The sequence below is a fragment of the Podarcis raffonei genome, chromosome 3, assembly GCF_027172205.1.
Source record: "Podarcis raffonei isolate rPodRaf1 chromosome 3, rPodRaf1.pri, whole genome shotgun sequence".
Lineage (NCBI taxonomy): Eukaryota > Metazoa > Chordata > Lepidosauria > Squamata > Lacertidae > Podarcis > Podarcis raffonei.
Window position 1 is genome coordinate 67,615,760 of NC_070604.1, and position 16,900 is coordinate 67,632,659.

General features: G+C 40.9%; 1 protein-coding gene across 1 annotated transcript; it reads left to right on the plus strand.

Moving 5' to 3' along the window:
- Window positions 1–679: 679 nt before the first annotated feature.
- On the plus strand, window positions 680–16,244 carry GINM1 (glycosylated integral membrane protein 1). Its single transcript, XM_053382143.1, has 8 exons — window positions 680–873; window positions 4,987–5,037; window positions 5,607–5,703; window positions 8,094–8,245; window positions 11,989–12,145; window positions 12,689–12,819; window positions 14,767–14,930; window positions 15,342–16,244. The coding sequence occupies exons 1-8, from the start codon at window positions 754–756 to the stop codon at window positions 15,442–15,444; spliced, it is 975 nt and encodes a 324-aa protein (XP_053238118.1). The 5' UTR covers window positions 680–753; the 3' UTR covers window positions 15,445–16,244.
- The last annotated feature ends 656 nt before the right edge of the window (window positions 16,245–16,900 follow it).

Below are 16,900 nucleotides of genomic sequence, written 5' to 3' on the forward strand. Positions count from 1 at the left end.
TGCAATTCTCTGCCCAGAGAAGCTTGCTTGGTGCCCACACTAATGTATTTCTGGTGCCAAGGAAAAACGTTTTTTGAATTCCCAGGCTTTTAAACTTTATCTGTTTTATTTGTTTTGTTTTGTTTTCCAAATAAAAATGCTGCCTTTTGCTTTGTTTCAACTTTCTGTTTTGTTTTTAGCATTATTCATTTCTGCTGTTTTTAACCCCACCTAAATAATATTCGAAGGCGGGGGAAAACTCCGTATGGTAATACACAAAAAGATAATGCTCTGGTGGGCATTATCAGGGGATGGATGCTGAGGAGCCTTCAGTGGTACCGTATGCACACTGAATAAAGCGGGATTTATTGCTGACTAAACCTGCATGCCTATTCTCATCTCTGCTAATTTGAGGAAGGAGGACTAATTTATTTGAGACAGGTTGCTCTTTCCCCCGCGCAAATCTCCTCTGGGCTGTTTGGCTCCAACTCCTAAGCCTTTCCCAAGGGAAACCTTTTTGACACGGCCTTTCTCCTGCCCTCAGCAGCACCTCTCCTAATCCTGCATCTTTCCCGGTTGTGGTGTTGTTGTTGTTGCTGCTGCCGCTACTGTCTCCTCCTCCTCCTCCTCCTCCTCCTCCTCTCCTCTCCTCTCCTCTCCCCTCCTCTCCTCTCCTCTCCCCTCCCCTGCCGGACTCCTCCCCGCCTCTGCTCCGCCTGCCGCCTCCTCTGGCTTTGTTGATGTTTCACTTTGTTTTAATTCCCGGCTCCCAAGATGGAGGCGGCGCTGGGGCCACGCGAGTTCCTGCGGCTGCTCCCGGGGCTCCTGCTGCTGCTGCCCTCCTGCCTGGCTGCCCCGGAGCCGACAGCCGCTTTCTCCCAGCTCGATAGCCAGGTAAGGGAGAGGAAGGGTCTCCGGGCAGCCTCATCTTTATTCTGACGGCACCAGGACGGAGAGTGCGCGGAGGGAGTGGGGAAGAGGTGCGAGCAGAAGTGGACCCCTCGGAGGAGCCCGATAAAACCAAGAAACAAGAAATGCAGTGGGTTGGCCCCTAATCTTCCGTGCTCATCTGCCCCTTAATTCGGAGTAAGGAAGCGACATGCTGCTGTAGATAGGCGCGGCGGCGTTGCATTGTTTGTCTTGTCTAAGGTGCCGTGGGAGTGTGCAAGACTGAGTGTGACGTGCAGGAGCTTCGTGTGGACATCTCGAGATGGTGCCCTAGTGCCCACCTGTGTGAAATGCTCAGGCTTGTACACTTTGAAGGTGTGTGTGGGGGTTTCATCCTCCCGCACCCCCAGCCCCGTGAAGGAGCGATTTGTATATTAATATGTATGCAGAATTGCATAAGATGTGGTATCAGGCCTTGTGTGGCTTGGATGTTGGTATGAAGTACGTCAGCTGCGTGCTTGCTATATATGCATACAGGCATATGTAAGGGACCGAATGGATATGCGGTGAGAATACAGGATGTCCATTGGGCTAGGTAACACCAAGATTAGATTTTATTTGTCTGATTTGAACTTTGGGATTGAGTGCTTTCTTTAATGCATCTGGTCTGCGTTGAGAGAAGAGCATGATATTCTCAACTGTTTCTGTGCGGAAGCCTTTAATGATAAGCTGTCCAACAAAAACAAATTGCTTTTGAGTGGAAAATAAAGAGGAATGTTTAAGTGATTTGTAGGTGTTACAAATCCTGTGATTTGTGGGTGTTACTAGTAGTTTCTTTAAGTTAATCACATGTTATAGCTGTGTTAGCTTGAAGCACAGGAGTGGTTTTGGTACAGTGTCCTTTTGAAGCACTTAAGATGCTACTGCATTCAACTTCTGATAGCTAGCTAATTGCTAAGAGAGCTAACCCAAAATCTCCATCACAAACATCTGAACAAGCAATGATTAGATTTGGATTAACTTTATCCCTGGTTTTCAGTGTGATGGAGTAGTATATGGAAAGATCCACTTTATGAAGAACTAGCAAAGTAAATACCTCAAGTGAGCATTTATAAGACACATACTCACTCTACTTTTTTATATCGTTTATGAATGAACTGAAGTTTCACATGAATATGCTGTACTAGAAAAGTCAATAACTTAGCTTTTGGAAAGCATTTTTTATTTTAGAAAAGGAAGGTGCAAGAGTCTGGGGGCTCTTTTTTAAAAGAGTGGTGCATATTTACTCTTCCGGTAGTGATTCTCTTCACTACTAAGGTGATGGCTACTTGCAAGAAACAGTGGGAAATGCGAGAATCACCCTCTGTGTCTTTGTGGTACTTAATGCACAAAGAGCAAAGGAATAGTTGACACATCATAAAACTTTGATAGAAAGAATGCACTTACTTCTTAATAACCCCTAAGAAGTAGATGCTGCTTGCATAAACATAAGGGTAAAAAGATTTTGATCAGTACAGGTGTTCATGACTTGCTAAGGGGTTTGGACTGCCAAAAAGAAGTATTTTTGAGGTTCTTTTGTGATTTGTTTTCCTCTATAGCTATCTCAGTGATTCCTAGGAACTATAAAATCAACAGGAGAATATCTAAGAGGAAAGTGGTCAGAAGTTCTGTCCTTCAGGCAAAACACTGCTAGTGTTCATTCCATGAATCTGGAATGATCTTCCTTTAGTTGTTTTACTACTTCCCTACTTCCCTCTTCCCCAAAGAATTCTCATTTTCACCCTTAACATGTAATCTTTACATCTTATATTTTAAAGCCTCCAGAAAGGCTTATTGCACCACTAGAACCTGCTGGTAGAAGTTTACCTTCAGAATACAATTATTTTAGAAATATATCTTCTTGAAAAATTGTTAGAAGAAAGGACTAAGAAAGAAAGATATTGAAAGGCAAAATAATAAAATATCTGTTCAGTCATTTGCTTATGGTGCAATCCTCCTGCATGACCACTATTGCACAATTTCTTGAAATTTTTCTAAACTACGTAGAATATGCTCCACAGTTGACTCCCCCCCCCCCGGTTCTGTTGAAATTAGTCATTCTTTGCATTCGTCACAAAGGGAACATTGTGAACTCTGGCCTTTTTGTCATAATTTTGCGGAATAGAGAGTTTTGAACTGAAGGGTCAAGAAATACTCTACCCAGTCATGCAGTGTGTGTATTTGGCAGGGCAAGAAATGCTGGGACACCCAAGAGACATGTAGTGTGTGTGAAAATAATATACCGTAATGTGAAAAGTACTGTTTTTTATTGATTTGTACTTTTTATTATTTAAAGTTTTATCACAACATTCAGAATATGTGCCAGCATAAAAGGAGGGGAGGGGAAAGAGTGCTGGGCGGGGTGACAGTTAAAGGAAATATAAACCAGGTTATACATACAAAGCCAGCATACCATCAGCTGAAGCACATATGCAGGCTAGTATACATTTGGTAAAATTCAGACCTAAGATGTTCATTGAAACTGCTGTACCTCAGTGAATTATTGTGAGGATAAAATGAGCTTGGTGGTAGGGCTGGGTGATATCTGGTTTTCAACATCACGATATACCAATATATCACAATGTCTGAAATAAGGATGGAGCTATGTAGAGGCATTGGCTGGCTTCACGGTTTCCCCCACATTGTGATTTTTGCATAGGGCACGCACGCACCCCCCCCCCCCGATTTGTGATAAATTGCCAGGTCAAAAATTAAGAAACCAGTATCACGGTATGGACTCCGTCCAGGTCTTCTTGGTGGTTAGGAAATCATGCACATTCTCCTAAGCGTCTTGGAGGAAAGATAGGACATAAATGCAAATAAACAAATAAACACTAAATAAATGAAGGAGTTCCAGAGAGGTTATGCAAACTTAGGTTTGCTAGCTGCAAACCACCCCAAGAGCTTTTTATTTTGTTTTCCTGAAAATATAAATGCCAGCAGTAATTTGGATTCCATCTCTGGTGCTAATTGAATTGTAAGGCAGAGAGCAGAAGTAAAGAATTGGTTAAACTTTTGATAAGTTAGACATTTGTCACAGTGTGGCACGTGCTCTCTATTCATGGCACTCTCATGCACTGTGTTCTCATATATATAGCTTATAAGCAGTTGGTTGCCTTAATTTTTTTAATTAAAATATAAAGCAGGTGTGGGGAACCTTTGGCTTGTTAGCCCCAGCAATCATGGCCAATGGCTAGGGATGGTGGGAGATGTAGCACTGCAACATCTGGAGAGCCAAAAGTTCCTCACACATGAGCTAAAGGATAATGTGAACATACAACAAATAAGGATATAGTTAATATACCATCATTTTGACAGTTGTTTTAATATAGGAAAACCTGGATATGGAATACAACTGGTGTAATACCTATTCCGGCGCTGTGGGTTAAACCACAGAGCCTAGGACTTGCTAATCAGAAGGTTGGTGGTTCAAATCCCCGCGACGGGGTGAGCTCCCGTTGCTCGGTCCCTGCTCCGGCGGGAAGGTAAACGGCGTTTCAGTACGCTGCTATGGTTTGCCAGAAGCGGCTTAGTCATGCTGGTCACATGACCCGGAAGCTGTACGCCGGCTCCCTCGGCCACTAAAGCGAGATGAGCGCCACAACCCCAGAGTCGGTCACGACTGGACCTAATGGTCAGGGGTCCCTTTAAAAAAAAACCCAACCTATTCCAGCAACTCAGATGAGAACCTGTTGTGCGTTGTAGAATGCAATGTTTATTATTACTCAATATCTGGGGCACAGATCAGGATAAACTGCAGAAAGTGGAAGTAACTTGGTGCCTGTTCATCAGATTATACTTTTTTTTACCAACCACACCATGATCAACTGACTGCTAGATCTCACAGCTTTTGAAAACTTGGTTGTATTCAGTTCTTCATAATCTAAAGGTCTGTTATCTAGTTTTTATAAAATTATACTCTACTTTTTGAATATATAGGAAACACGGATAGATTAAAACTTGTATTGGAAAGGGCTTTGGAACTGGAAATAGAACCAGCTACCTAGCTGATGCCATATTGAGGAATCTGTAACATGTTTCTTTCTTTGAAACCTCTTCCTCCTTCTCTCACACTTACAGGAAAGCATCAAGATTAAAGTTACAATGCTGGAAAACAACAGGGATGGGCAGGTATGTCAGACTTCCTGTACTTGCTTTAGCTTAGCCTTTTATCTTGTGATTGTGATCAGTCAGTGGAAATCAAGCATGTATTTAGCGTCTAACTAATCTGTGATAGATACAGAGTAGAAGGTACCGTTGATGGTAGCAAGTGATGGCACCATGTGACTTCTTGTTTCGCTCCCCTAAAAGATTATTGTGATCAGTGGGAATTGCTTGTGCCTACTGAATGGCTGGTGTAGCTTTGCAAAGCATTTTGGGGTGTCTCCAGGGAATACGGAGGTGAGAGGATGCAGAATCCTGTGGATCCTCAGCCTCGCTCACTCCATTTTAACCCCTACCACCAGCAAAACATCTACACCTGCAGAGCTTTCCAAACATGTACTGGGGCACCTCTGGTGGCAGCTGCATCCCATAACCAGTTGAATGTCAGTTCCATGACTGCAGCCTTAACTTCTTAATGTCTGAATTCTGGTAATTGCTAAAATGATTATTTAGATCAAATAATCTTAACAATTGTGCTTGACCTTGTATTACAAAATGTGGACATTTAACATGTTTGATTCTGTTATTTTCTTTAGGTCATCCTTAATATTACCTATGTAAATGGTCAGGTGTATGTAAATGACTTTCCGCTGAAGAGTGGAGTTGCTCGGATTAAATGTCAGACTTTAATATGTAAGTATTGTTTAATTCCTTACCTGTGCTGTGTGCTTCCATGCAGTTCACCACTCATGAATAATGGTATAATAAATAATTAACACTATACTATATACACATCTGTACTGTTAAAAATAAATCTCCACTGTTAAGGTATATTTAAAATAGAAAAAATATGAAATTGAGTGCCCTCTCTATTTCTCATCCACAGTGCTCACATATTCTGCCCATAAAAAATAATGAGTTCAAACCTTCCCTTTCTGGAACAGTTAGCGAAGTTCCTGTTCAGTTAATTTATTTGTTAAAGGCAAAGTATTTGTGCCGTAGACTAGGCAGTATAAATGCAAGGATGTGACTCCACCCTGATAAGTCCTGTCTGTCTCCTTTCTTGAACTGGCATCTATCCAGATACAGTTGTGTAAAAGAAAGAATAATAATAGAATGTTGGGAGAGTCTTTCCGATAATCTTTGCAAAACACTTTCTTCTCCTGTAGACTTTCTTAGTTTAAGTTCAATCTCTGCTAGAACTAGAGATTTGATTGAAAAGATTTCCTAGTAATTTTTATAATGTAGTTATTGAAAATGGAAATACTGTTTCCCCACCCCCTCCGAATCTGCTTTGTCCTGGACAGAAACATCCTGATTTGGGTATACAGGCAACATTTTACATAATGAATGAAGCTAAAGCAATTACTTTCCATGGAAGAACATTTTATGTACAGAGTAGTCTCTTGATGCACTGGTTATGGGTGGTCTCAAGGTTAAGTTCTGAGATCATCTACCCTTTATGATCAGCTCTTGCACTAAGGGCATGCTAATGTGTTTTAAGCGTTGGCTTTTGAAAGCCTAAAACATTATGCATTAATAACTAAACATGGTTTCCTTTAAGGAGACCAGGCAGTGGCTCATCATGGTTTCGATGCAGCAAAAGTGCTCCTATGCTTTAAAAAATTAGTATAGATCTTCTAAAGGAAGTAAGTTCTCTTGAACTGAGCAGGGCGTATGTCTCAATAACCATATTTAGAAATGAGCTCTCATTGTTCTTTACTCAGATGCAGTCAACTCTCAAACCGTCACAATACAAATTTGTATTGATTTAATATAAAATCTAATTGCTGTTGGTTCTGTAAGCCTTACGTTTGAGTTTCTGTTAAATTTCCTAGATAAGAATATAAAGTGGTTCTGGGGTTGTATTATAAGAGTGCATGTTATTACTTCCCACAATGCATTCAGTTTGCCTTACTGGAGGGATGGAAGGAGGTCAGGGTAGGAGGGGGTCTCAACTGACACTAAATAACCCAGTCCTTGCAGAAGAAAATAGTGGTACTTGGAACAAGCCCTTATTTTTTTTGTCTGAAACTCCAAAGACTGCTTTGTCTTGTGTGTTGTGGATAGAAGCTGCCTACATATTACCAACAGGGTTGGACGCATGCATCTGCAAAGCCAGCAAGACAGCCACTCCTTCCATGGCAGAAATGTCCATAGGAGCAAGGATATCGTACTTGCCCCTGGGGCAGGGAGTTTGGATGTTTGAATGGATGCAAGTGTCCTATCATTTGCTTTCCTTCATTTTTGTGCCAAAAAGTCGTGGGGAGATTGGTCTTGGTAGACATGGGAAACACGGGTAGCGCTGTGGTCTAAACCACTGAGACTCTTGGGCTTGCCGATCAGAAGGTCAATAGTTTGAATCCCCGTGATGGGGTGAGCTCCTGTTGCTCTGCCCCAGCTCCTGCCAACCTAGCAGTTCGAAAGTACACCAGTGCAAGTAGATAAATAGGTACCGCTGTGGCGGGAAGGTAAAGGGCATTTCCGTGCACTCTGGTTTCCATCACGGTGTCCTGTTGCACCAGAAGCGGTTTAGTCATGCTGGCCACATGACCAGGAAAGCTGTCCATGGACAAATGCCAGTTCCCTTGGCCTGAAAGCGAGATGAGTGCCGCAACCCTATAGTCGCCTTGGACTGGACTTAACCGTCCGGGGTACTTTACCTTTTTACCTTTACTTAGACATGTGCTGTGTGCACTTATCTGAACACTATTCCTGCTCCCCTTTCTCTGCCACCAATTTTAACATGCCCCAGCTTTGGTAGGAATGCAGTGCTGAACTCAGTTCTTGGGAACCCTATGGAATGAAGGCGGCTGCTTGTGTTTCCACTTGTTCTTTGGGAAAACCAATATGCAGATGATAAAAAGTATTCTTGTTTGCATTCAGGGAAACCTTTGTACTCTCTTGGCCCATGATCACTTCTTTTGAAAGCTGCCTTGAATCCAGCAAGCAGTTCTGTTCCCGTGCAGTGAGGAGCCAAATCTAATCTGCAACGCACCGATCACCCATTTATGTGCACCTTGTTTTTAGAGATCATATCTCTCTATATAACCACTATATGACACACAGTTCTTCATTGATAGTGGAGAGTAGTAACTCTGAAACACTACAGGAAGAGGAGCGATTAGGAATTGTCAGCGTTCGCATTATGGTCCACGAATGGCCGATGGCATCCAGATCCAACTTGCGATTGATTGTCGTTCAAGAGGAAGTGACAGAAATTGATGACAAGCGGGTAAGTCATACCACTTTAAATTATTGTATTTGTTGGCCAGTTTTTAAATTCATTGGAGCACTTGGTTCCACCATGAATGGTTAGTTTAGTTGTATGATATGCCCTGGGCCACCATATCATAACGGTATCTGATGTTTATGCTATTATATGTCCACTTTGGGCAGTGGACCCCAAGTACATTATTTATTTACTTTAAGTATATTCTGCTGCGTATTTAAACAAAAACATTGAAGCTGTTTACTAAAGGAATCAATCTAAAAAAAAAATGCGATACAAATTCCACATTTAAAACTAAACAGCAGCAGCAGCAGCAACAATCACCCCACATTTTGAGTAACATAAGCAACAATAAATATCTCTTAAAATATACGTAAGTAAAAGAACTAAAAACCACAAAACAAATAGGATTTAAAAAGAAACCATAACACCACAATAATATATACTGTATATCATCACCAAACAGGGCTTTCCAGGGACAGGGAGAAGACAGGGCTCATCTAGACTGGGACCCATTGGAAAGCCAGCCCTGCTGCTGTCACGTAATGATATTGACCTAATACCTGTTAACAGAATTTCTAGTACATAGCTGTTTTCAACTGTAGTCTGATCTTATTGTAAAATCCACTCCTGTACTGCAGAAATTAATGATTCTAATCAAGAAACTGTCAAAAGACAATCTCTCTTCTTGTTGCCACACACATTTAGTAACAGGGCTTTCGAAGAAAAATGGTTCTGAGTTCTAAAGAAGTGACAAAACTCTTCCTCTCAAATAGTTCTGGTAGCCTGGTGATTTGCTTAAAATGTATGGTGTTTTTAAATTTTCAGCATGAGATAACTTGCCACACCCAGTTAAGTATTGTGTACCACTGTGTACAGTACAGTACTGTTTACAGTAATTCTGTGTTGTATTGTGTTTAGTGCTCTGATTGTTTTATGCCATATCCTCAGAAATGTGAAATGAACTAAGTGTGAAGTGAACTACTAGGTATTTGTTTGCTTCAACTCCACTGTTCAATGCTGAAGTCTAAGTTTCAACAGAAGTGTCAGTGTGGATATGTAATTCTTGATCATGTCAGCATTCTTCCAGCTTGGGCACCTGAAAGCCTGGCAGAGGGCTGAACGATAAAACTTACATCAACAAACGGCATCCTGCTACATTCCTCTTCATTCACATGTCTCTAAATTGTTAGGGTTTAGCACATTACAGTCAGATTGGATTCCCCCCTCCCCTTCACAACTCATCATGTCAATGTTGGTATCAGGTAGTATGATCTGGATTACTAGTGACAAAAGGACAGGAAAATCAACAAACCAGTTCTGTAATTAATATATGACGGTGCTCTAATTTTGGTGCCAAGACTTATTCAGTGAGCACTCATGGCATCCCATCTCCTGCTAAAGAGTTAATAGATTGGTGATTTGTTTAGAAAGTTTTGTTTTCTGAATTCCAGCGTTAGAGAACTTTCCCCATCCAGTTGCATTATATGCATAATGGGGAATTGTTGCCCAGTAAGTCTGTGTTGTGTTATTTTTAGCACTCCCATTGTTTTATGCACTATACTCAGTCTGCTTCTTATTTCTGAGTGTGATAAATGCAGCCATTAGTTTGTTTAAATGCATTTTTTCAGCTGAAGAGTAGGGTAAAAATACTTCAGAATACATATGCCTGCTCTTTCTCTTCCCTTTTAAGGGAGAACCAGTCAGGATATTAAGTACAATTACTGAAGCTGAAATAACAGCAACAGACACTTTGGAAACAAGTTCTACTGATTCAGAGTCATTTACTTCCAGTTAAGCACTTGGTAGAGTTTACACATCATTTATTAAAGATTTCTCATTACCATACTATTCCAGGCGATGTGATTCACAAGATGCCTTTTTCATTTTTATCCCCATGGACTTTTGTAAATTATATTCTGCATTGAGTTCAGAATGTGGCATATTAGAACAAAAATCCTACACCTTTATAGTGACAATTTTTTTTGGGGGGGACACACCTTGAGGCCTTGGTAAAAAGCCCCTGTGAAAATAAGCCCGACACTCGGTGGCAGCTGAAAGGGCAACTTCATTGTTATGAGTGATCAGAAAAGGGAACTTTGTGGGGCTGTATGTTAACATAACCATAGAAAAGCTCAGGACGTTACTGGTTCAAATCCACACAGAGACAGAAACATTTTAGGGAGATGGGTGCAGTCCAGGTAGGCCGGAGAAACACTGGTGTCAGCAGCTCTGAAGAGCTGCTTCCAGTCAGTGTCGACTAAGCAGTTAACATGCTACTCTATGGACTATAATTTCCAACTTTCCTGACCATTGGCCATGCTGGAGCCCAACAACATCTGACGCATAGCTGTCAACGTTTCCCTTTTTTAAAGGGAAATTCCCTTATTCCAAATAGGATTCCTCGCAAGAAAAGGGAAAAGTTGACAGCTATGATCTGACGGGCACCATGATACCTGTAAACAATATTGAGCTGGATGGACAAATAATCTGACTCGGTATAAAGCAACTTATACTATATATTTTTCCAGTTTCACAGAACTGAAAATAAAATGATGCCATTATTTAAGTGTGGGGTATTCCTTCCTTATCTGAGTGCAGTCGTGGTGGTAGAGGGTCCTGTGTTTGGATTAGAATGAGGGGGCAGCTTCCTTCCATCCCAAGATTTTGGCAGATGCTGTTCTGTGGATAGTTCTATTAGCCAGATGCACGAAATACTAGCATTGAGATCATCAGATGAAACTGACAGCTCATACAGGAATTAACATTTGGCACAGAATTATTCGCGATTCTCTTTTTCAATTACTTTAAAACAAAACAGCATTCCCATACCACATGACACTGCTGCTTTTTCATACTTCCCCACATTGGCCCTCATTCCAGAGAGATGTTCAGCATGTTTATGTTGTAGTGAGTAGGCCCCATTTCCTGGTAATGTTTTAATGAAAGATTAGGATCATGGGTTTGTTGGCTATTTGCAGATTAGTTGCGCTACAGAAAGCTTGCTGGGGAGACCACACATTACAAGGAACACAAAATAACTTTAGCTAGGTTTTAATAACAAAAACAAAAACTCCTTTTACATTAAATATATCAATAAGCATAACCCAACCACCAGGATACTGAGAGAGCTAGGTGCTGCTCTTTATATTCTATACCCAATTGCTGACACAGCTTAATTAACACAACTTAACAGCACCTGCTATACTGCTTCACAGCTGTAAAACTAGGTCACGTTATTTGCTCTGGCCCTTAAAGAAATACACATCTTGTGGAACAACAATGAACCTTCAAATTTCAAGAGACAATTCAACAGGGTTGCTCTTTAGAAGAGAGTCGATATCACATTCTGCCCTTCACCTTAGTATCTCTTTAGTGAGACTCCAAAAAGGGCTACAGTGAGTGGAATCTTTATTTAACGAGGAAGAACCATGGTTCACTGGTAGAGCATCTGCATTGCTTTAAAAGGTATGAGGTTCAGTCCCCAGCATCTCCAGTTTGGGCTGGGAATGGCTCCTGCCTGAAGAGTGGCTACTGGTCAGTGTTGACAATACTGCGCTAGATGGACCATTGGTCTGGCTCAGTATAAGGCAACTTCCTATGTTCCTAAATCAAACAGACTTTTCATCTTGGCATTCTGTTTATCTTTTATACATCTGCCTTTTTATTTTCACCATTTCAAAAAAGCACCTAGTGCTCCAGTTTCAGGAGGATTACTCATAAATAGTTATACTTCTCTTTTGCAGGTTCAGCAAGATGAAGTGACTGAAATAGACATCTTGGTAAAGGACTTAAGAGTCCTTAGGCACTCAAATTACACTGTTCCTTTGAAGGAGAGCATGCTGTATTCCATCCCCAGAGACAACGATATCTTGTTCACACTTCCAAATATTGCAGGAAAAGGTATGCAGTGATGTTGATCTCTGACAAACCGGTTTGGCTTCTTCATTACAGAAAGTGTTGCCATAATTTTTTGCCTTTTCATTTAAGTTTTCCTGTATTACTTTTCAGTATCCATACACCGAAAGGGAGAACATCCAATCTATTTTAAGTTGATTGATTTTAAAATGTCTATAGGCTGCTTTTCCGATGTTCTAAGTGGTGTGCATCATTTAAGAACAACTTGGTAAGATGAAAGCAGCAAATAATGATAAAACAATCCCAAACTAGTGAATCAGCCAAAATGCCAGCTAAGAAGTCTTTCAAGTCTTATGGGAAATGGCCAGAAATTGACTCCTCAATTTTAAAGGCAGGTCAAATTTGTTTGTTTGTCATTCTTTTTAGTATGTTGTATTGTGAAACAAAATGCACAAGTATATTTGGATATACTCAAAATGTAGCATTACTTTGTTATTTTGCTTGCTTGCTTTCCCCTGGAATTATCTATGGAGGTGGGGAGGCATCTACTTGTTAAGCTAACCTCTTTCTTTTCTTTTTAAAAAATAGATATTGAAAGCCCACTACAAACAACCAGTCACTACCTTCTAAGACAAGTAGAAACTACAGTGGATGAAGAGACAATGCCTGGCAAGTTGCCAGAGACTCCTCTCAGAACAGAGCCTCCATCCTCCTATAAGGTCTTTTCTGTTACTGTTACACCACTATTGTAGGGTGGGGCATTCTCGTGAGACATTCCAGGAGCCTAAATTATGTGGGGGACAACAAAACAGCAGGGCAGAGTACTGCTGGGACAGAGGAAACTGCTCCCTACCCTTTCCAAAAAATATCAGAGTTATTCTGATTGCAGAAGGGACTTCAACCCAAAACCCCAATGGTAGGGAAGGCCAAGAGCTGGGCGTACATGCACGTTTCAGAGGTGAGAATTCACAATGCCCCAGGCCAAGCTTGTGTGTTCTCAGCTCCTTTCCTCCTGGGATATGAGAGCACAGGTGTCTTTTTTTACACATTCAGCTGAACTCCTACTGGTTGAGAGCATGGCCTGTGGGCCTGGTCTTCCTCCTGCTCTACAAGATGATTGAACATATGTGATGTTCATCAAGGAGCTGAATGTTTCTTGCCCTGTAACTGAACACAAAATAGAAAAGTTAATTTAAACATGAAAAAGAAAACATGAAACCAAACTAATAACCAAATGTATTATAGTCAAAATCGTGCGCAAAAAAAGACATATATACCTTGAGCTAAAATGTATTGGTATTTGTATGCTAATTCTAGAAGTTTCAGATCCAAGATAAGCAAATTAAAAGTTCCTGGAATTAAAGAAAAGCATATACTTAAAACATAGGTAAAATATCAGAAGCATTATGGTGATAATCTATTTCCTACTCCTGGGTATAAAAATTCCAGAGGCCCCACTTGGAGTGGTGTTAGTCTGCATAAAAGAGGACATTACATATAATAAATTAAAAATAATAAAAGAAGAAATCCCGTCACAGAAATACCAGGCCTCCAAAATAATATATTATGAACATGTTATTATGCTCCTGACCAAAACTCTGATGATGATTTTCAGACAGACAAGCCGGGTAGGCAGCCAAAGGAGAAACTATTGTAATAATGGACAACTTAAATTATCCTCACTTTGGGTAAATATCCGGCCATAACAAAAAGACAAATTTCTAGCTACAATAAATACTTGTGTCTCAAATTCAGCATTTCATAATCATTGTAAGCTTGCCCAGAAAGTGCAGTAACGTGGCATTCAATTTCAGAAGAGGAAGTGTCTAAAAATGAGAGGTTAGTTACAAAGGAAGTTTAAAAAATTCTGCTTACTGCTGCAGTCCCCAGAGCTGTATTCCACACTGTCACCAATGGTCTCCCAAGTCTCTGGAACAGATTTTTGAGGGACATGGCGGGGTTATAGAGAGAAGTAAATTGGCACAAATGACTTCTCCTTCTCTTATATAAACAGACCCCACTGCTAGATCAAAAGCTGTTCCAGTATCACCCAATAATTATAACAGAGTCAGATAAAAATGTACAGGTGCAAACGAGTCCAAGAGAACGGCAGTGTGGTTAAATAGCAACGTCAAGGAAGCTGTCAAAGGCGAGTTAGTATCCTTTTTGAACAAAGGAGGGAAACAAAAAAAAATCGGCCAAAACAAGTGTAAGTTTATGAGGCAAGTAAAGAAGGAATTTGAGAAGCTTCGGGCAACTGTGGGGGTGGAAGAGGGGAAGGGAAACTTTCCTTCCATGATCTTCTTTTTGTTCACTTATCTTAAGATCTAAGTATCTGTGTAGATACAGCATATATATCATGTGCTGAAGGCATAGAAGAGGAAAAAGCTGCTGCCACCAGGCTTGCAAACTTCACCTCTAAACTGGCCACTTTTGGATAGAGTGCAGGGCTAGAGCCACCACTCTGATCAGCCCCCGCTAGTCTTAATCACTGTTTATTTATCAGTAAATTAATAGTGGTTGAGAGCTAAAAAGATCATTTAAATTGGAGCAGTTGGGCTTCTGAAGAGGATCTATGGTCTGAGATTTGAAACAGATATACCACCTTCTGTGTTTAGTGCGCATCAGTGATGGGTATTTAACTGGCAGTATTGTTGCATTTGCAGGTGATGTGCCAGTGGGTGGAATACTTGAGAAAAGAGCTCTGCAGGTTCTGGCTCCAGTCCTTTCCAGTGTTCTTTGATCTAATGTTGGTCATTGTTGTTGGAGTTGTTGGAGCAGCTTTAATCATCAAAGTCTTAAAAGTGTTTTGCCCCTCATGTGAACCCAGGTAAATGCCTTTCTACATTTCATTCTGTAGAACCAAACTGTTACTTCAGAAAAAAAGGAGCTTATTTTCTTTCCCTGCTTAATTTTTTGTGAGCATAGTCCAGTTCCACAAATATAGTTCTCCTAAAATATTATAATATATTGACCCTTTTAAAACCATTCTTCTATATTTCAGGTGCAGCTGTTTTGAACAGTTGCTCTTCCTAATAGGCACTATAAACGTAGAAGACAAACTTTTTTTTAACAGTCTTAGCTTACCATGCTTACATATCTGTTGAAGTAAACTTGTTTTTGTTGTACAGTTTTCAGTTCTGAAGCTGAAACAACACTGTTAAACTGGGCATGACAACTGGTAAGAAAAACCTTGAATTTCTGAAGTCTAGATTTTAATGACTACCTGCTTCTTTTTCAGGGGAGTCCTTCAGGTTGATCTCAGTGTCGTCCCTGTGGTCGGGATCAGCTTACTTCCAGATATTCCAGAGAAGACAGATAATATAGAGGAAAAATGTATTTAAACACATTTACCTTAATTGTATGAATTTGTTGACACGGTATTTGACACTTGATTCTTAATATATTGTGTACCCTTTCCTATACAGACTATGAACTATCAATGTTTTAAAATGTTTTAAGAGGCCCCAAAGACTACATCTCCACTTCAACCACCTTAATAAGTTATTGACAGAAGGGGGGGGGAAATAGCAGTTTCCTTCCATAAGGACTTCAGCAAGTTCTAACTTCTATGAAGTAATTTCCCATCTCCTCATAAAATCATCCCGACAACACTGGTTGCATGAACCTGCCACACTAATCTAAAAACCTGCTGCCTTGAAACATCCTGAGGTTTCAGTAATGATACGTGAACATAATTAAGACTGCAGCCTTAAGCTCCACAGAGCAATGAAAATAATAAGTGATTAGACCCCAGCAACATGGAACAGCGTGGACAGGATTGTACACACCTGTGAGAAAAGGAAAGCTAATTTAGGCCTGCTGTCCTTAAGCGTGCCTTATGGGAGAGGTCGAGAGATAGCTTTCATCCTGCTCTTACAACAAATTCAGTATTGGTGCGGTGCTTTTTGGTGCATGAAAGGCAATCTAACATTACAAGCACTTTATTCAGTCATTTTTTAAAAAAGGCCTCTTCCCACTAAAAGTTGTGTTTGTAAAACTGTACTTCTTGAAGTTGCAGTACAGTATAAATGCCTCTTACCCAAGAGAAAATGTCTTCAAGATCCCGATTTACTAAGAATTGTTTTACATATGGATTTGTACGATCACAGCTTTACAATAAATCCTTATCCGTTGAGAGAAACTGGAGGCCTTGTATCGTTCATGTCTATCAAGGACAGCAAGGCCCGACCCTTGCAAAACTGGTTTGCTTCGTATATTTTACAGGGGGTGGTTTATTTCACAGAGTTGCTACACTACCCTTCAGCATTACTGCTCCGAACATGCCTAACAAAAACACACCAGATGTATTTAACTGCTTAGAGGTGAAGAAAGCAGCAATGTAAAATAAATTCTCAGCAGCAGATAAAAAACCCAATCACAGATTTAAAAAGCTTTAGGATTGTGTTGAAGGGACGCGGGTGGCGCTGTGGTCTAAACCACTGAGCCTTGGGCTTGCCGATCAGAAGGTCGGCAGTTTGAATCCCCGCGACGGGGTGAGCTCCCGTTGTTCGGTCCCAGCTCCTGTCAACCTAGCAGTTCGAAAGCACTAAGTGCAAGTAGATAAATAGGTACCGCTCCGGTGGGAAGGTAAACGGCATTTCCGTGCGCTGCTCTGGTTTGCCAGAAGCGGCTTAGTCTTACTGGCCACATGACCCAGAAGCTGTCTGTGGACAAACGCCAGCTCCCTCGGCCTATAGAGCGAGATGAGCGCACAACCCCAGAGTCGTCTGTGACTGGACCTAATGGTCAGGGGTCCCTTTACCTTTAGGATTGTGTTGAGTGTTGCTCAGCTGACCA

Bases quoted from the DNA above. Each gene is read 5' to 3' on its own strand.
- GINM1 (XM_053382143.1), top strand. From the start codon at position 754: ATGGAGGCGGCGCTGGGGCCACGCGAGTTCCTGCGGCTGCTCCCGGGG. The intron at 5,704-8,093 runs GTAAGTATTGTT...CTTCATTGATAG, and splicing joins TAAATGTCAGACTTTAATAT to TGGAGAGTAGTAACTCTGAA. The intron at 12,820-14,766 runs GTCTTTTCTGTT...TTGCATTTGCAG, and splicing joins AGCCTCCATCCTCCTATAAG to GTGATGTGCCAGTGGGTGGA.